Source organism: Neolamprologus brichardi, chromosome 3 (genome assembly GCF_056152115.1).
Source record: "Neolamprologus brichardi isolate AB-2024 chromosome 3, ASM5615211v1, whole genome shotgun sequence".
Lineage (NCBI taxonomy): Eukaryota > Metazoa > Chordata > Actinopteri > Cichliformes > Cichlidae > Neolamprologus > Neolamprologus brichardi.
Window position 1 is genome coordinate 25,390,318 of NC_142106.1, and position 20,370 is coordinate 25,410,687.

General features: G+C 41.9%; 1 protein-coding gene across 3 annotated transcripts in view; it reads left to right on the forward strand.

Moving 5' to 3' along the window:
- Nucleotides 1-20,370, forward strand: part of nhsl2 (NHS-like 2) — a 188,662-nt gene that overhangs the window by 163,628 nt on the left and 4,664 nt on the right. For all 3 annotated transcript variants that reach the window (XM_087835329.1, XM_087835336.1, XM_087835339.1), the window contains exons 5-8: nucleotides 13,645-13,827; nucleotides 17,094-18,141; nucleotides 18,319-19,492; nucleotides 19,645-19,954. In XM_087835329.1, the coding sequence (XP_087691455.1) occupies nucleotides 13,645-13,827; nucleotides 17,094-18,141; nucleotides 18,319-19,492; nucleotides 19,645-19,954 (2,715 nt within the window). The remainder of the gene's footprint in view (nucleotides 1-13,644; nucleotides 13,828-17,093; nucleotides 18,142-18,318; nucleotides 19,493-19,644; nucleotides 19,955-20,370) is intronic.

A 20,370-nucleotide genomic window follows, 5' to 3' on the forward strand; every position in this document is an offset into this window, starting at 1 on the left:
CTCCAGGCTGAAAAACAGTGCTAATATTAATCCTGCTCAACAAATTTGGCAGATACCTCTTCCACATGGTGCATGGTCGTCTTTGACAGTCCTCATAGTGTCTTGTTTATCCCTTTTCAGCTGCTACCTCTACGAATTGCCACAGTGGATCATATTCCTCCATCTCACCCTACCCCTCCTCTCTGGTCATCTGTATTTTTCCAAATGGCTACTCCATACTCAACATGCTTTGTCCAGGATACCCTCTATCTCTCCTTTGCACATGTCCAAACCATCTAAAGTCTATGACAGCATTCATAATTCAATTAGTTTTGACAACCTCTCCAACACGACTGGCTGAAATGCAACCATGATGTTTTATACATGGCTGCAGACTCTCGCTGTTGCACCTCTCTCCTGACCTGCTCCATGCATATAGATGAGAATTGGAAGTAAAAGTTTTAAATATGGATTGCATCACTCCATAAGATTTGTTGTCAATGAAATTACACAAGTCCAGTTCTTATGTAATTTTCATACCTCAGTCTTTTCTCCATGTTTCCCTTCCTTAAAAATGGTTTCTTGACAGCCACCCTTCAACTGAGACCATTTCTGATGAGGGTCCAGTGAACAGTAGACGGATCAGCTGAAAGACCAGATAAATTTCCCAGCTCCTGTGGCAGGTCTTTACTGGATCTTTTTCCCATTTCTTAAGGACAAAACTTCCAGATACTGTTTATCTGCTATAGATCATTTTAGTCCTGGAAAACTATTGCTCAGGACCACTTTAAAAAAAAAATTACAAGTGTGGCAGTGGACCCCCAAATACAGACCAGTCATGTGCTATATTCCAAAAGAGTCCAACAAGAGACAACCCTGGGAGTCCAGGGAAAAGCAGGAAAACAAACTGATGGGAAACAGAATTAAATAACACACCAACAAAGAAAAAGGGAAAACTGAAGCTACACAAGTACGTGATCACACCTGAGGGGAACAACACAGGTGCAGACAATCAAGGGAACAAGACGAGGGGAAGTAAAATTGAACATCAGGCACAGACGACAAATAATGGCCAAAATAAGACCGGAAGAGAAATGAGATGACTAAACATGAAAACACAGACATGAATTAACTAACTGAGAAAATGCATAAAGAGCAATATACCAAAAATATTAGTGAGAAATAAGGAAAAGGAAAACTCAAGGCAAATAACAGCACAAACTAAGAATCACTGGAAGATGTTAAAAATAAACTGTAAAGTCTAAAAACTCAGTGACCCAGGATCTTGACACTCTGGCTGCTTGTGAACAAAAGATTTTCAAGAAATCAGGAGTGGTTTGAGAGTTTTGAACAGCACCGTGTGTGTGTGCTTCATGCCGGGCTTGCTCTTTCGAGAATTCAGAGTTAAAAGCTTGTTGTGTTCCTACAGCTGATGTAAGGCACTCAGCATGGGAAACATCAGTCACCTTTTGGAAATGTATTTGCGCCACATCCAGTCCACACATTAAACTTGATTTCTTGACTCATGAGATTGGCATAGACAAAGCCATTTCATAACACAGGTGTAAGGAAACATTTTCAGGTGAAGTCTTCCGGTGAAGCGGAAACACGCCGAGAGAATCCGTGGCATAAGATCACCGAGTGAAGACGTTTCACCCCCAGCCCCTTATTAAATTCTCTTGAGGAAGAAATAATTGGGAGTGATTTGAGAAGAGAACAGATGCAGAGTGTTATTAAAAACAGTGGGAAAGCTTCAGCATCAGCTCGCATGTTAATGCCAGAAGCCACAACTCAGGTGACGCTGCACGATGTGGACAGATTCCCTGTAGCTTTGAGGGAGAAAATGCTGCAGAAACAAGACTTGACATCGAGGACATTTTCTTCCTATGATCACATTCTATATCACGCTCGCCCATCTCTGGCAGTCAGCTCTGCTTGTGTGCATTGCCTGTGTGTGTGTGTGTGTGTGTGTGTGCTGTCAGAGCTGTTAGTATGCTGTGGTCACCCTCAGCAACATCGTTCTGACACTCCTGCTTCCACTCAGCCTCCTCCTTGTTTACTTTGCCTACGTTTGTGTGTGTGTCTTTGCATGCATGTGTGGTCCTCCTGGTTTTTTGGCATAGCAACTGCTTCGTCACTGGATGCCTCTCTCCTCCTTCTTGCGCATATCCATCTATAGTTAAATATCTCTTTCTCCATTTCTCCTCACCCGCCTCACCTCACCCACTGTGTAGAGGAGGAGAAGGTCAGGTATAATGATGCATGCCTGTGGCGTTGTACTTGGGTGGGTATTCACTTCCTTCACACCGAGAGGAAGAGCAAAGAACTTTGAGTATAAGACTGACGTTTCTCCTTCTGTTTTCCTTCTTTTCCTTCCATCAAGCCTGTCTGTGGTTTCATTAAATGAACAGGATCAGGTTTAGCGAGCAGTGCCCCAACAGGGGTAAATAGCATGCTTCTTGGGTACTATTTTTTGCAGAGTATGCATACACATTTTCTGTAGTGTATTTCGGGTTGAGCCACATAAACTGCTGTGCTCTCATTAGCGGTAATGAATTATGGTGTCACCCTGTGCAAAGGTGCGGCCCAGTTATTTGTTTTAGACGCAAATGAAGCTCAACTACACAACAGAATAAGTCAAAAAAGGCCATTTGGATGCACGTAAAACAGCTGTTCTCAGGGTTTCTCACTGATTTGTTTTGGTCTTGTTATCAGATTTGGATAAAATGAGAAAAAAATAAGATATCATCAGACTTATCCAACTTGTCACCATCCCTCTGTCTCTTTTACACTCCGTCTCTTGCTTTTTTCCCTCCTCCTCCTCCTCCTCCTATGCCAGAGAACAGGTAGCTCTCAGCCAGCTTGCTGTTGCCATGGTAACTCACCACTCTTCCTCCTCCCTCGTCCACCCCCCACCCCAAAAAAAGAAGAATTACAAGCAGCAGCGACAAAAAGATGGAGGGAAAGGTGGAGAAGTGATGAGGATGACAGAGGACAGAAAATGCATACAGTGAGATACACAATGGAAGAATAATGAATGGAGGGTAGTGAGAGAGCTTCCTTTTTTTTTTGGTCGCAGCTCCCACCTCCCACTTTCCTTCCTCTCCCTCACATCTCGCTCCAGCAATTTTCATGAATGACTGAAGCACTTTAGCCTGTGAAAGATGTGAATGCAACAGAGGCTGAGAGACAAGCAGCAGGCAGACGCCATCGGTCTGTGCTTATTTTTTCTCGACAGAGTTCATCGGTAAAATTTTAATGTAATCACATATTCGAGAGTCCTGGGTGATTTGGAGGGTTTTTGAATTGCAGAAAGGCGGACATTGTTGTGTCTCTGAGCAGCCCTACCAAACACCAGACATCCACGGATATCGAGCTAAATGTGATCAGACAGTGAAAAAGACGTCGCTGGTGTAATTTTGCATTTTCAGGCATTTGCTCACAGAATAATTTGAATTGATTTGAGGTTGAACAAAGTGAACAAGTATGTTTAGATCTTTTTATACAAGGTTTGATTGACATTTTATTTGGTAACATTTTTTATTTATATTATATTATATTATATTATATTATATTATATTATATTATGGTTACACAGTTTTTTATTTATTTATTTCTTTCAATAATATTAATTGTCTGTCTGCCCAAGGTGATTCCTATATCTTGTCAGCTAGGTTAGGCTCTAGCAGCCACTGTGATTGGATAAGCAGCGGAAAATGAATGGCTTAATTCAGGGGTGTCAAACTCAAATACACAGTGGGCCAAAATTCAAAACTGGAACAAGGTCGCGGGCTAACGTTAATATTTATTGAAAAAAAAAATCTTCCTCCAGATTTAAGAATGAATCTTTTCTTATGGACTCAAACAAGTTTTGAAAAACTGAATATGGAACAAGCAAAGCTTAATACTAAACAATATATATATTAGCTGTATAATAGCAGTAGGCCAGCTCTAATAATAATTTGGTATGGCTTCGTGGGCCAAATGTAATTAGGCTGCGGGCCAAATTTGGCCCGCGGGCCAGAGTTTGACACCTATGGCTTAATTGATATTAACATACTTCAAATCTATCTATCTATCTATCTATCTATCTATCTAGCTATATATCTAGCTATATATATATATATATATATATATATATATATATATATATATATATATATATATATATATATATATATATATATATATATATATATATAGATATATATGGGATGGTTAGCAAAGTGCAGTTTTAAGGGAAAAGAGCTGGTGTATTTAGGATCGGGGCATATACTGGTGGTCGGTCATTCTCCTCCAGGATTTTCTGGTTGAGAGCATATTTCACGTTTCCATCAATTACAGCAAATTATCCAGCTTCTGAAGCAACTATCACACTACCACCATGTTTGACCGTTATATAAAGATGTTTTGAGCGTTAGTTTTATGTTTTATGCCACATGTAACGGGACTTCAACTTCTGTCCACAGAATATTTTCCCAAAGGTTTGGGGGATCATAGAGATGGTTTTAGCAAATGTGAGACAAGCTGTCCTGTTTCTTTTGGTCAGCAGTGGTTTTCCCATGTAACCTGTCACATTTGAGTTATTGCTGAGTCGTGAGGCAAAGGAGGCCTACAGTGCTTTTTGTGGTAGGATGGCCACTCCTGGGAATGTTCACCATTGTTCCACAGTTGTCTTAATTTGTGGATAATGACACAGAAAGCTTATCTGAAGATGGACTCTTCAATTTTTATCTAGTCAAAGTAACATTTTTTTAACCTCACAATTCAAATAATTTAGCAGTTGTTTATTTTGTAAATCTGTCAATAATCCTACAAATATAACAGCTAATGAGGCTTGGACATAAGCGAGGAGTTTAGTGCAAATGCTGCTGTTTCCTATAAAAAGAGCAAAACAGTCCCAGACCCCGAATCAGATGCTTTCTGAATGTACTTGTGAATGAAGAATGCAGAAAGTCTGAGCGCTTTAGTGGAGAGAGACAGAGAGTGAGAGACAGGCATTCCTGCTGCTGAGCTGCCGACGGTCTAATCCTCTTGGCTTACCTGGAGCGCCTCCAACTACAAGGAATCTGACAGGGGGTGGAACTTTTGAAAAACTTCTGCAAATCCTGTCAGCTCCACGCTGTGCCCTTTGTCACAAGACGAATCCATTTAGTGAGCTGCAATTTAGATGCATCTCTTGATGGCATTCAGTGCAAACAGTAAGATAGATGATAAGCCAGGGTCAGCAGTAGCTGAATAACACAGGAAGTTATTTGTTATGCTGTGTAACACTTATAAACTGAGGGGGAAGGTGCTGATGTTAATAAGAGGAAGTTATGAATTTCTGAAATGCTTAATTTTACAGTTTTTTTCTAGTATAAACATATGGCACTACTTCGGCTTCAGTGGTTCTGTTAGAGCTTTAGAAGTCTTCATTGTGATAATTCATCTTTTGTCGGTTACTGTTTACAGAGCCGAAACTTCAACGCAAAGATGGGATTGTCATTTAACCCAACGCACCCCTACAGGTTGCTTGTTCAAGCTGTAAGATTGCTCATATTGATGTCATAAAATTGGATATGTAGCACTGAACTGTGGTGAAGTGCTGTTTAACGTTGCAAAAGGCTGTGCTATACCACAAAGCGTTCTCTTCCTAAACCCTAAACCAAGTAACAACTTATGATGTTGAATTAGGACTTCGTTTCACAGACATAGTCTGTTGAGGTGATAACTGTTTGGCACTCGTTAACCGCTTTATGCTCGACTGGTTGGTGAGTGGCTGGAAGTTGCTGGCTGTTTCTGGGAAAAAAACATTCATAAAGAAAGTGCAGCACCAAAAATGTCCTTGTGATTGTTTTGTCCTAGCAGATTTCTGCTGTCACCTGCATTTTGCCTGGAAGAGGCCGACTTGCCTACAGACACTCGAGATTTACTCGCCGAGTTGTGCTGGAATGCAAACAAGAGGTGGAGAATAATCCTCTCCAAAGTTAAAGTTGTCCCTTATCACCACAACCACCTAGTTTCAAAGGTGCAGCTTTGATTTTAAAGCAAAGTGTCTTTGGTTTAATGGGACAGCCAATGACTGTTGATCAGCACTTTGGAGAAGGTTGGATTTAAATCTCTGGGTTCAAGTTTTGAGCGTCTTTGTTAAAATGATTAGCTGGTCATGGGACACAGCTGAAAGCTCCAGACAAAGTTGATCACTAAACCTCGAGTTTTAGAGCATTTTAATGCTGGTTTAGCATTCCCTGTCAAAAAAGTCACATTAGCAGTTGCTGTAATGTTTCCTCTAAGCAACTGCAGCAGCAGTTACTGTTTTCTGTATTTTTAAATAGTTTTTAAGCAGCGTCAAGATGTTTATGGTCACATAATTCAAAACACTGTGTGCTGTAGACCATTAGGGCAACTAGGCAGGAACAGTGAGGTACACATGTAAGTTTGTTTTTTTAGTTTGTGTTGTACTTTTCATGCTTTCACTACAATCTGGGAAGCATGCAAACTTCTGCTGATGGTGGCAACCTGCTAAAAGATTTATAGTGAAGCACCCGAATACCTCTTTGCAACAAGTTTTACACTTGCACTTTTCACACTTGCGACTGCAGCTGTTCACAGTATATTGGCTGGTTTCTAGGTCTGTGTGAATGGGGCTTAGCAGTCAATTTTACAGTGACGGGCCAAGGAAACCTGACTTAAACCGTGTTTATAGCGTGACAGGAAAAACTGTTTTTCTCTGAGTCTCTCTATGAATAATTTCTTCCTTCATAACAACTTCACAAGTTATGATTGAAAAAAAAATTCAAATTCATCCATTTGAAATTTGTTAGCTTAAAATTATGGTCATAGCTATTCTGCCAGTCCTCACCTAGTTTTCCATTAGCCTGTTCGCTAGCAGTGATTGGCTGGTGTTTTTGTGCATGTTTCCCTCATGCAGGTTATACATGTAGCTTGCTAGCCAAGCTTGCTAGCATTAGCCGATAACTTAGGAATCCACCCTTCTTTACAAATATATGGTCACTTATATCTCCAGAAACCATTATGGCATTAGCTGGAATGTTAATGTTGATTCCTTAAAAGTTTTAAGTCCAAAAGATAAAGTCTGAACAATGTGTGTTGTTAAGGCAACAGTCTGGTGCGTTTTTGCCTCCATCACTCTGCTTAGATCCCAACGTTGTCCTACTTTTAAACTGAAAACACTCTTATATGTTATTTTATGTCATGAGAATTGTTAGAAACTTGTAATATACTGTAAGGTTACGTGGTATTTTGTGATTGTTATGTTTCTCTCTCTTGCCCAAAGTTATTCTAGCCTCTGTGTCCTTAAGACTCACTGCATGCAGGCAGCTGAGCAGTTTAACAAGGCTTATACTGAGGAGACATTAGGATTTGTGACTGGTGGAAGGCTGATAGTTTAAACAGAGTCTGTTAGTGATGCCCACAGAAGCAACAAGAAGACTTACAGCCTGCTAATAACAGCTTGGTGAGACTGATCTTGAAAGTGGGAACTGCTCTGAATATTCAAGTAGGAAAGTTAGCTAGCCAAGACTGGAGGATGCAAAATTGTAACTATGGTGTCGCCGTTACAGAGGGACCCACACCAGCAGGAAGTGGGTGAATGCATGACAGTCAGACAGGAAGTCGTATTTAGCTCCACTCCACGGCTGAGTCACAGCTTTAGCCTCTCTGCTGGAAAGCTGGAGACGCTTCGACTCAAACACTCGTGCTTATTCATGCACAGAGGGGAACGCCGATTGAGTGACAGTCAGTGAATGAGCTAAATAGGGAGACTGTTGCAAAAATAAACAGAGGATGAATAACTGAAGGGAATAGGCTCTTGGAAAGATGGAGAGATAAAAGGACAGGTGGAAAAACGGGCAGGTTAGTCAATGAGTAAAGCAGACGAGCGGAAGGAGTCAGGACTTAAATCATGAATCCAGGTTTGCTGTTGTTAGGGGAAAAAAGATTTAGAGTGTTCAAAGATTTAGAAGCAGGAAGTGTCAGGAAGTTTTGATGATTCGAGTTATTAGTTTGATGATTTGCCGAGCAAAAGGTTTCTAAATGTTAAGATGGTGATAAAAGCATGTTTATTTCAGACATCTAAGTAACAGCAGGAATCATTATTACACATCCAAATACAGTTGTGCCATTAAAGAGAGTTCAAGTGTCCCTTTTAAAATTATTTTAATGGGACAGCCAATGACTGTTGATCAGCGCTTTGGAAAAGGTTGGATTTAAATTTCTGGGTTCACATTTTGAGCGTCTTTGTTAAAATGATTAGCTGGTCATGGGACACAGCTGAAAGCTCCAGACAAAGTTGCTCGCTAAACCTCGAGTTTTAGAGCATTTTAATGCTGGTTTAGCGTTCACAAAAGTCACACTAGCACACGTTGGCTGCAAAAGTTAGAGATACCTGCTGTAAAGTTTCTTCTAAGCAACTGCAGCAGCAGTTTGTTACTGTTTTCTTTATTTTTAAATAGTTTTTAAGCAGCGTCAAGATGTTTATGGTCACATCATTTAATACACTGTGTGCTATAGACCGTTAGGGCAATTAAGCAGGAACAGTGGGCTACACATGCTTGTAAAAAAATAATTACAAAACTTTCTACCTGCTAATGGAATGAAGGAATCAGCGTCAATTTTCCCAGGTGAACTTATCCTGGAGAAACCAGGTTTCCCTAATACTCTACCTAGTTATGGAAACCATGTTTCTCATAAAGGAAAGTCAATAAATCAGCTCACTGGGAAAAAAAAACATTGTGACATGGAGCATGTCTTATAGTTCAGAAGCTGGATTTGTTTATGCAAGTGTCACGTATCAGGGATTTCATTGAACAATATGTAAGAAGATGTGTTTATTTATAAAAAAAAGTAATTAAGAAAAAAACACTCATTCAACCGACCTCACACACATTCATACAAAAAAAAGTTACGCTCAGGCATCTTATCTGACATTCACGGGCACTCGTGGACTGACAGACACATCGGAGGCAACTTAGGGTTCGGTATCTTGCCCAATGATGCTTCAACATGCAGGAGCAGGGGATCAAACCAGGGCTCGACCCACCCATCTTCCAGCTGAAAGAAACCGCTCTACCACAGTTGCTATATGAGATGACTTTGCTCAACCTACTGACAAATCTCATTCAGTATTGAATTTGCTGTGCATCTGCAAGCTGCTTTGCAACCACACACAGTAAAACACATGGGCACAGCTTCCGGGTCAGAAAAATGAAGCCAGTGAGGAAGCACATTAATCCTGCATTCTATCTCCAGGCCACAAGATGGTGATAGATGTGGTTGCAGAAAGACACGCAGTCTTGTAAAAGTCTTTCTGATTTGACTTTGTTGGACATTTTTCTGCTGGATGCATGGGCTCAGTCACTCATTTTGGATCACACTGAATAAAATAAACAAATCTGTTTAGTAAATCTTGGTCATAAAGTGTTTCAAAATGTAGGATTAGCTGTGATATGAAACCGCATGCTCATTGGCCAAAGATCTGTCGATCAGAGGTTATTAGCCAGTTCGCTGTTAGACCCTACCCTTGTTGTCACATCAGTGTTTTTGCAACCAAGATGACTCTGGCTGAGACGCTCATCTTGAGGCTTCACAAACCAGTAGCACTATTCATGCTGGGATTTTAATCAGCTCTGTTGTCACTGATGTCTAAAACAGAGCCATGCCATCAAGTCTTAATCATGTTAGGTTCAGTCGCATTTCCTTTGTTGTTCTGCGCCTTTGAGCTTTGCATAATTCATCTTTATCTGTTGATTTTTCTGTAAATGTTTAGTTTGGGCATCAAATATCTTCCATTAGTTTTCTGTTTGCTCTCTCAAACAGATCAAAGGTTTGTAATTCTGTGTTGTTAAGTACCTGGAGGCATAATTTGTACAGGCTGCTGCAAGAGGGACACAGCTGGAGGGAGAAAAATGGAAGGAGGGTGAGCTGGAGTCATCTGACTTCCAAATGTGAAGGAGATCTGTGTTTTGAGTGCTTGGTGACAGCTGTCAGTGTCAGCGGTACAGCCATGTTCCTTAAGTTTGCTTTGGCACAGGGTGGGTAATAGTGGGCTGATTTGGCTCCAGTTTGTTTATTTGCTTTCTTGACTTATTGATTTTTATTACCGCAGTCCTCTTAAAAGAGCTTCATCAAGTGGCACAATTTCATTGTTGGACATAAATTTTAGCAGCAGGCTGAGCCCAATATGACTGTTGCTCTAAAACGAGGCTGATAGCTTAATGGGATGGGTGAGAAACAGTGCTGTATGTCATTAAGGTAACCAGCTAGGTGCCTGCTGCCACCAGTGACTCACTGGATTCATGTTCTCACACAAAACACATTAGGAGACGGGAAGTGAGCTACAGTGGGGCAAAAAAGTATTTAGTCAGCCACCGATTGTGCAAGTTCCCCCAATTAAATTGATGACAGAGGTCAGTAATTTGCACCAGAGGTACACTTCAACTGTGACAGACAGAATGTGAAAAAAAATCCATGAATTCACATGGTACGATTTGTAAAGAATTTATTCGTAAATCAGGGTGGAAAATAAGTATTTGGTCAATAACAAAAATACAACTCAATACTTTGTAACATAACCTTTATTGGCAATAACAGAGGTCAAACGTTTACTATAGGTCTTTACCAGGTTTGCACACACAGTAGCTGGTATTTTGGCCCATTCCTCCATGCAGATCTTCTCAAGAGCAGTGATGTTTTGGGGCTGTCGCCGAGCAACACGGACTTTCAACTCCCGCCACAGATTTTCTATGGGGTTGAGGTCTGGAGACTGGCTAGGCCACTCCAGGACTTTCAAATGCTTCTTACGGAGCCACTCCTTTGTTGCCCGGGCGGTGTGTTTTGGATCATTGTCATGTTGGAAGACCCAGCCTCGTTTCATCTTCAAAGTTCTCACTGATGGAAGGAGGTTTTGGCTCAAAATCTCACGATACTTGGCCCCATTCATTCTGTCCTTAACACGAATCAGTCGTCCTGTCCCCTTGGCAGAAAAACAGCCCCATAGCATGATGTTTCCACCCCCATGCTTCACAGTAGGTATGGTGTTCTTGGGATGCAACTCAGTATTCTTCTTCCTCCAAACACGACGAGTTGAGTTTATACCAAAAAGTTCTACTTTGGTTTCATCTGACCACATGACATTCTCCCAATCCTCTGCTGTATCATCCATGTGCTCTCTGGCAAACTTCAGACGGGCCTGGACATGCACTGGCTTCAGCAGCGGAACACGTCTGGCACTGCGGGATTTGATTCCCTGCCGTTGTAGTGTGTTACTGATGGTGACCTTTGTTACTTTGGTCCCAGCTCTCTGCAGGTCATTCACCAGGTCCCCCCGTGTGGTTCTGAGATCTTTGCTCACCGTTCTCATGATGATTTTGACCCCACGGGATGAGATCTTGCGTGGAGCCCCAGATCGAGGGAGATTATCAGTGGTCTTGTATGTCTTCCATTTTCTGATGATTGCTCCCACAGTTGATTTTTTCACACCAAGCTGCTTGCCTATTGTAGATTCACTCTTCCCAGTCTGGTGCAGGTCTACAATTCTTTTCCTGGTGTCCTTCGAAAGCTCTTTGGTCTTGGCCATGGCGGAGTTTGGAGTCTGACTGGTTGAGGCTGTGGACAGGTGTCTTTTATACAGATGATGAGGTCAAACAGGTGCCATTCATACAGGTAACGAGTGGGGGACAGAAAAGCTTCTTACAGAAGACGTTACAGGTCTGTGAGAGCCAGGGATTTTCCTTGTTTGAGGTGACCAAATACTTATTTTCCACCCTGATTTACGAATAAATTCTTTACAAATCCTACCATGTGAATTCATGGATTTTTTTTTTTCACATTCTGTCTCTCACAGTTGAAGTGTACCTCTGGTGCAAATTACTGACCTCTGTCATCATTTTAAGTGGGGGAACTTGCACAATCGGTGGCTGACTAAATACTTTTTTTCCCCACTGTACAACAGAGCAGCAGGTTTCTCCGTCGTGTCTGCCGTGAGCCCGTCTGGATTAAAACGTAATGCATGTACAGGAGTCATTATGGCGATGATGAAACTGAAAGCTGCAAAGTCTTCTCCACTTGTTCAGCTGAGATGAACTCATCGAGTGTTGCTTATGCCACTTCTCAAACACCTGCTGAGTCAGAGGCAACTTTAAACAGTGGACACTTGAAGTATCGGCAATTGTGTGACAGGAAATAAAGAAGAGTGGAAACAACTACCAGCTTCAGGCAACTCTGTGACATTAACTGTATCCTATTTTACAGTAAACGTTAATATTAAAAGGGCAAATCAACAGAGTTCTTAATGCATCTTTAATTAGACACTATTTATGTAAACAGTCTTGATTTGAAATCTCCATATTCCTTCAATTTATAGTGAAAAATATTCAGGAGGTATCAACCAAAAAACGTTGTTGGGAGAATTGGACTTCCACTTGACTTTGTTTTACTCGCAAATTTGCCTAAACTGCTACCCGAGTCTTGAATTCTTTTCTTAGTCTTATCACCTGAAGTGTTGTCAATGCCTCTAGCAATTGTATGAGAGAGAGAATTAGACAGTTAGATAATATAGAAATTTAGAAAAAGAAATGTAGAAATACATCTTTCTAGTACTGGGTGTACTCCCTTTTTTTTTTTTAGAGCTACCTGGCAAAGATTCAACAAGGTGCTGGAAACATTACTCCCAGATTTGGGTCCACGTTCACATGACGGCATCACGCAGCTGCTGCAGATTTGTCGACCGCACATGATTTGAGCTTTGAGATGCAGTGTGTTATCCTGCTGCAGCCATCAGAAGATGCCCGAAACCTACCATCCAAATGTTGCAGCAGAGATCATGACTCATCAAACCAGGCAGCATTTTTCCGGTCTTCTACTGTCCAGTTTTGGGGAGCCTGTGTGTCCTCTTCTTACCTGTCACCCAGTCTGGTCTTCTCCTGCTGTAGCCCATCTCCTTCGAACTTTGATGTGTTACGAATTCAGAGATGCTCTTCTCCGTATCTTGGCTGTAACGATCGGTTATTTGAGTTCCTGTCAGCTCAAAGCAGTCTGACTTTTCTCCTCTGACCTCTGGGTATCAACAAAGCATTTTCCCCCAGAGGACTGCTGCTCAGTGGATATTTGCTTATTTGCTCACCATCCTCTGTAAACCCTAGACATGGTCATTGGAAAAATCTCCGCAGATCAAGATTTCTGAAATAGATCAACCCATCTGGCACCAACAACATTGAAAATTACTTAAATCATCTTTCTTCCCCATTCTGATGCTCACTTTGAACTTCAGCAGCTCATCTTCACCAGGGAAGTGGCCACTAGAGAAACGGCAGTTCCCACATTTTCTTCCTTAAACAGCTCCTGATGCAAACACAGAGTTATGGTTGACACTGTGTCTCACTAAAGTGACCTGAGTGAATGTTTAATAGAAGCAGTAAATCATGTTTGTGTTAACGATCTCCAAGAGTTGTGAGAGGAAAGCACTGCAGCCTTTTAAGAGAGACTTGAAATCATATCAAATGATCTGCCTTCGCATTGCTGTCTCCCAAGAGCCATAATCTAATACTTTATTGCCATGTCAACAACATGATTGGATTTATTGTTTTATTTAATTTAGTGCGTGTCAGGTAAAATTAGTCTTCCCACCCTCCTGCTGACCTTCTTGCTGCTGTCTTCCTCTTGCAGGTGAAGGGAGAAGATTGAAATTCCACGGTGTTGATCTTCTCCAGCACTCTCCGTCCCCTTCCCCCTCTCCCGGGGACCCCTTCCCCCACCAGCCCCACTCCCTGGAGCCTGTTACCGACACACCGCACCAGAATCTCCCACTGAGGAAGACACACTCTGACCTCGACACAACCTTACCTGCAGGTGTGTGTGACCATAACAGGGAGCTCTTTACTCTCCCTCCACGGTGCAGATCTTATTACTCCTCACATAAAGTGTGCCGCACCTTCAAAGACAAGAGAAAGAGAGAGAAAAGAAAGAATCTGGGAATGTCAGAATGAAATTCCTATACTCGTGAACTTCTCGTATTTCAGATAAAACTCTAGTATTGCTGTTAGTAGCACTGAACAGTTCTTGCCTGTGGAAAGACTATCATTTGATTGATTCAATGTATGCAATAGCAGGACATTTTCTTTTGTTAGAATTATGTTTTTCGTTCAACAAACATGACAAATGTGTGTTTATTTTGTCATTGATTATGGATTTACATACAGTTTTAAAAGAAAAATGTTCTCCTTTCTTGTTAAGGCATAGTCACAGAGGCCTGGAGACAGGCTGGCCCTTGACAAACTCAGCAAAAGCAAAAACCTGGACTGCCCGACTGGTTAGTGAGTGGTTGCTGGGTTTTTTGAGGTGAAACTGGTTGTAAAAACCTCCTTGTGATTGCTTCGGTTGCTAGCAGTTGCTACTGTTGCCCATAGTTTACATGGAAGACACAAACTTGTTTGCAGATATTAACCCTTTAAAACTGGTCAGAGCGGGCACGCTCCATTTTGTGTAACTATTTTTAAATCCCTGTAGAACCGAAACCATGTAAGCTAGCGCAATAATTTGTTTTGCATATGAAACCGGAGGAGTTGTACTTACATCTTATGCCATCAACTTGCCCTAGGTCACGTTTTTCTTCCACATATAGCTTTGCAAAAATTGCATAAAAAGCACTTGCAGCAACAAAAACATAATATTCCAGAAACACGCTTTGCCGATCCGATCAGTTGTTCAAAACACGTTGGAATAGACATCAGCGGGAACTATCAAATGCCCCCCATTACTTGCCCGAAACCGGAAGTGATGTCATTTTTGCGGAAAATGTAGTTTTTTACCTTCGGGGCCTTATAAGCCTATACTGGTATTTTTAAGAGTCATGTTGACTTTATGCTTTTCTGAATAGTTTCTGGGATGCTTAGAACTCAAACTGCACTAATTTAAATAGTTTATTTTGATGCACATGTTTTTTTCTTTGCAAATTTGCACTATAATATTTATTTTCGTTTTTCCTGTAGTATATAAAAATTGGTGTATCTCAAAAATAAAATTATGAAGACACTCAAAATAATTCCTGTTGTTGGAAGCTTTTTTGTGCAACTTTTTTGTATTTACAGTTTTGAGGGATAAACCTCTTAAAATTCTCTAACTAGAAATGTAGAAAACCAAAAATGATTTTAAATTTTTGTGTAGTTTATTGCACTTTTTTGCAATTTATGTAGTTACTACAGACTTAATGCATAGATATTATTAAAATTTGGGCTATAACAGTTGTATTGATGTATAGCAACTTGAAACGCTCCCAAAAATGGCACTACAGCATGTACAAATATAAAGATAAGCTCTGGCAGACTTGGTTCTATGGTCGGTCTTAAAGGGTTAATGATTTGCTCCCTGAGCTGTAGTGAAAGTTGAAAATTGTGATGTAAATGGTGAATGGAGAAGGTTCTTCTATGAAGGTGGACAGTCTTCATTTCAGTTTCACTTCAACTTGCAGAACTAAGTGAAACCGCTTCCACCAGCTAGCAACCAAAGCAATCAGAAAGAGTTTTTTTGCAAGTCAGTTGCAAAAAGTATAAGTATACGTACGTATCAGTAACACACAAATTACGTTGCTTATGGTTTTTTTATGGAACGGTGCACAAACAACATTACAACGTTTCTTAACAACACGTAAAAATATATACCGTATATTTACTACTTATCTATTTTAATGTACTATTAGGCCTATGTAACAAATTAAGGGGAAAAAAACTGACCCCTCAATCCCTACAGTGTGTGAATCTGGTGGGTCTGTTGCTGTGAAGGGGCATTTGGTTGGCATGATATGGTAACCTGTCACACCAGATAACTTGTTACAGAACCATCTGTGAAGCCATACTTGCAAAATGGCACGCTTTGAAAGAACCATCTGTCTATTAACTTCAGCCAGTCAGTTGAGAAATCAAACTCTTGCCAAATCCAGTCAAGTGAAGATGAAAAACACCTTTGCACATCAGAGAGTGAAGAAATGCTCTCAACTTTTCAGTTCTATAAGTTATGATTTAGCATTTAATCTCGAGGAACAGCTAAAACATGTCCATAGATGCTTATTTGTTCTGTGGTTATACCACAGCACATAGCTTAAAGCATGGAATATTGGATTCTGATCAAGTTCTGGTGTGATTCTATCTCACTTGCAAAAAAGAATGTTTTTGATCCGCTTTCCCTCCTTAGAAGGAAAGGTCAGATAAGTTTATATATGTTTTTCTTTTTAATATGTTACCTTGTATGTATCTTTTAAGCATGGAGCTTTATTAGGCAGGAAAGTATGTCTGTGAAGGTGCTTGGTCATCTAGGTCATCGTAGTGTAAGGAGCATGAAAAAGAAAAAAGAGTCTGAAAGAAAGAAGTTCTAAGAAAGAACTTCTTTCTTAGAACTTCTTTCTTTCAGACTTTCAAAGAAAGTCTGAAACTTCTTTTGTTCAAAGAAGAAAACTGGTGGAGAATCCCAGATTTTAAGCCCTATGGGAGTGTCTCCAAGAGGGTCGTGGACTCCCTATTGATCCTCTACCTAATCACACAAGCCCGTGTGAAAATGGGTGTGGGTCACAATCAGCCGAGGTTTCGGGTAAACCCATTGCAAAACCTAGCCCCACCCTATCATGTGATATCCTGAGGTCAAATGGCCCAAGTGTCTGGGAGCGGATCTCAAAACTGGATTATAGATGGCAGACAGTTGGTGTTGTAAGTCATCCCTTCTGTTCAAAGATGGTAGTTCACAGTGGACATAGATGGCTTCTTTCACTCCTGTTTCAAACCATCTGTCTTCTGTGTCCAAAATGTTAACATTGGCATCCTCGAAAGAGTGACCTTTGTCCTTTAGATGCAGATGGACACCTAAGTCTTGTCCTGTCGAGATGGCTATTCTCGTCAGGCAGTAAACAAATGATACACACTGTGTATGGACTAATGCCAGAGGCTACAGATGTCAAGGCAGGTTGTGCCTTTTCTGCTCAGAATAGTTTTCTGAATGGGTAGAGCTAGAGATAGATATGTGACGTGTAGAAGTTTTTATTATAACCTTTTATTTTAGAGTGTCCACAGTCAGTGGAATTTGGTGTGATTAGTTTTGTTGTATTGATTCTTTCCCTCTCTTCTCTACAGACAACCGTTTGGGGCTGCCTGCCCCAGATCACCTTCACCCAGAAACTATGGACCATTCTGGGCTGCTCTGCTCAAATACACCCACCGCTTCCTGGAACGGACCCAAGGGTTCCACCTTTTCTCCTGGAGCGTGGAACGAGCCTTACAATTACAGTAAGAACAAAGGACCAGCGGTACCACCCAAACAGCACAGTATTATCGGAGGAGGGACCCAGGAGGGGGTGATGCTGGTGAGCTCAGGACATTCAAGCTCATTCAAGACTGTGACAGACCCTTCTCGGAGACCATTGAATAACATGGACATAGGGAAGCGGAGTGAGACAGAGGGGGCTGCAGTCGATGGAGGAAGAGGGGGAGGAGGAGGGGAAGCAGTGCGAGGACGGGAGAGGTCGGCACGTTCCATAGCAGCACAGAATGCTTTCAAGTTTCGAGAGCGTTCCCTTTCCACACCCACAGATTCTGGATCTTTTTGTTTCACAGAGGGTGTTATAGGCCATCCGGATGGTAATATAACATCTACAGGAAATGGGAATACTATGGACCACCAACAAGAGCATCACAACTTCCTTGGCTTAGGTGAGAATTATGCCCTTCTCTACCCTAGAGGGAGCTCAGAGGACAGCGCAAGTACGACTGACACAATCTCCGTCACAGCTTCAGACTACAGCACAGAAGGCCGTTTGCGCCTACGTTCCCGCTCCATCTCCCTTAAAAAATCCAAACGAAAGCCACCACCCCCTGTGAGGAGTGTCTCTCTTATGAAAAACCTTGGAGAAGCTGAGGGCAGAATACACCATCAAGGTGGTCTTTACAGAGATGGCCGACCAAAGAGCCTGCACATCCCCAGGGATCACTTCCCTGACTTTCAGCCAGATTTCCTTCTGCCCAACTCGTCTAAAACCAGTATTGGTGAGCGAGAGCCAGGCCAAGGAGGGAATGACAGACCTCCAAGTCTAGAGGTTCAGGCCCCAGAGAGGGAGGGGGAGACAGAAATTACTTTTCCCACGCACTGGCAGCTAGGGGAGTGGAAGAGCAATGATCCATACAGGTACAAAACTACACATGGATGTTTAGTACTTGTGCTACAAAGTTATTATTATTGTGTCATCTTTATTATGTCTTCTCACATCATTTCATAGGTATCCTGGATGTTTTGTTGTCAAACGTGTTTGGCAAACTTTGATTTGGCAAAAAAACTTCACATCTCTTCTTTGCTCTTCCTCAGGTCTCTGTCAGGCTCCAGCACAGCAACAGGTACCACAGTGATCGAATGTATGAAAGTCAGAGGTAGCTCAGAGTCCCTTCTTGACTCTCCCTCCACCTCGAGAGCCACATCACCCTCACAGCTTTCCATGGAGACTGACATCAAGGCATCATCCCCCTTCAAACCTCCAGGACTTATGTCCCCATCAAGTGGCTATTCCAGCCAGTCAGAGACTCCCACCCCAACTGTTCCACTCAGTCATCTGGCAGGTCAGGGGACTGTGGGTACAACAGGTACAACAGGTTGTAAGATGCGCCCCAAAATCCCAGAGAGGAAATCATCTCTACCATCACCCAAGGATCCAGCTGCTAGGTCTAGACTGTCCTTTGAAATGCCTGGGAATGCACATCTGGAGCTTTCGTCCATCAAGCCAAAACAAAAGGCCAGCCGGCGGCATTCTGACACTTCGACAGCAGCAAAGCCAGGAAAGATCAGCCCGAGTTCCTCACAGGCACTGCCTATGGTTACCCAGAATGAGCTAAAGACTGTTCGGCTTCGTTCAGTTTCTCGTGGAGACCTAGAAGACTGCCCTGATGGAGCCTCTGACACCATCGAAGAGGAACAGCATGGCCGCGACATAGGCGAGGATCCCAGCCCACCACCCACTCTACCAAAACCTAAACCACCTGTTGCAGTCAAGCCTCCCTTACCTAAACGGCCAATGAACCTTCTTTTCAAGTCTCCTTCTCCTTCCTCCACTTCCCCTCTGGCACTTGACTCGCCTCCTGCCTCACCTGTAGACCGACCTGTGCCTCTAGGCAACATCTACAAAGTCATGAAAAAGCCAAAACCCAAAAAACCTCCACCACAAGCTCCAACAAATCCCACTATTCTGTCAGATTCAAACTCTATGAGTGCTCCACAAACTGCCTATGATAAATCGTTCCTCCCCCTATCCCAGTCCCTGTTTGATCTCCCTCCTCTCCCAGACCCTCAGCCTCTCCTGGAAGACCCAGTTTTGGAGCCTGAATTTGATGTTGACCAAGAGATTCGTCTTGGCCCCGAAGATGGAGGCTCACTCCCTTCACCTTGCAGCAATCAGGAAGCCCCAGAACTTCAGGACAAGAGCAAGACGCTACCCTCAAGGATGACAGTCTCCTGTCTGGCAGAGCTGTCAGACAAAAAGAAACCCAAGGTAACCAAATTAAATATATTGTTCTTTTACACGAGTATTCTCATGGTTAAACATCGAGTATCTTCTAAAGGCAAACAATTTAAAAAAACATATTCACAGTTCACAACTCTCCTTATTTTTTCATTCTTTGAAACCTTCTCAATCCTTTCCAGGTTCCACCTCCAGTTCCCAAGAAGCCAAATGTTCTGCTTCTCCCCACGTCAGTCCACTCCTCCACTAATGGCAGCACAGACCGTCAGACGCCACAGACTGACAGCCCCGTGCGTCTTCGGTCTCCGGTAGGAACATTCCCACCAGACGATATTCTCAATGCTCCCAGTGTTCCCGACATGCCTGAGCAAGATGAGAACCACTTGGGAACAGATGAAGAAAGTTCCAAAGAGTCATCACTACAATCCTCTCTTCAAGATTCCTCTCTCACAGAGCTGGAAGGGAAGATGGCTGGTACTGGAATTGGGACAGGTATGCCTTGATGGGTCCACTTTATTAAGCTTTAAAAGTTGGTTTTCACTGAATAAGACCCATAAGACCAGATAAAAGGGCTTTTATGTATCAATTTATTTTTTTAAAGATGAGACACTACACACTACATGTAAAAACATTTTTGGCCTATTTTACTTCAATAAGATTTCTTCTGTCAGACTGCTGGAAAGAAACCACTGAAAATGTGTTTTTCTACTTAACATTTATACAAAGCTGTTCGTGTTTAATCCAAGACTTACATCATTTGCACATTTTAATGCAATAGTCTAAAAACTTTTAAAACAAAAGCACCATTTTTTAAATATTGTCTCTTTTTCAATAACTGACTGAGGAAGTGTCATTGTGATATAGGTTACATTTTAATAATTGTTTTAATATTGTAAAATTTTACATTA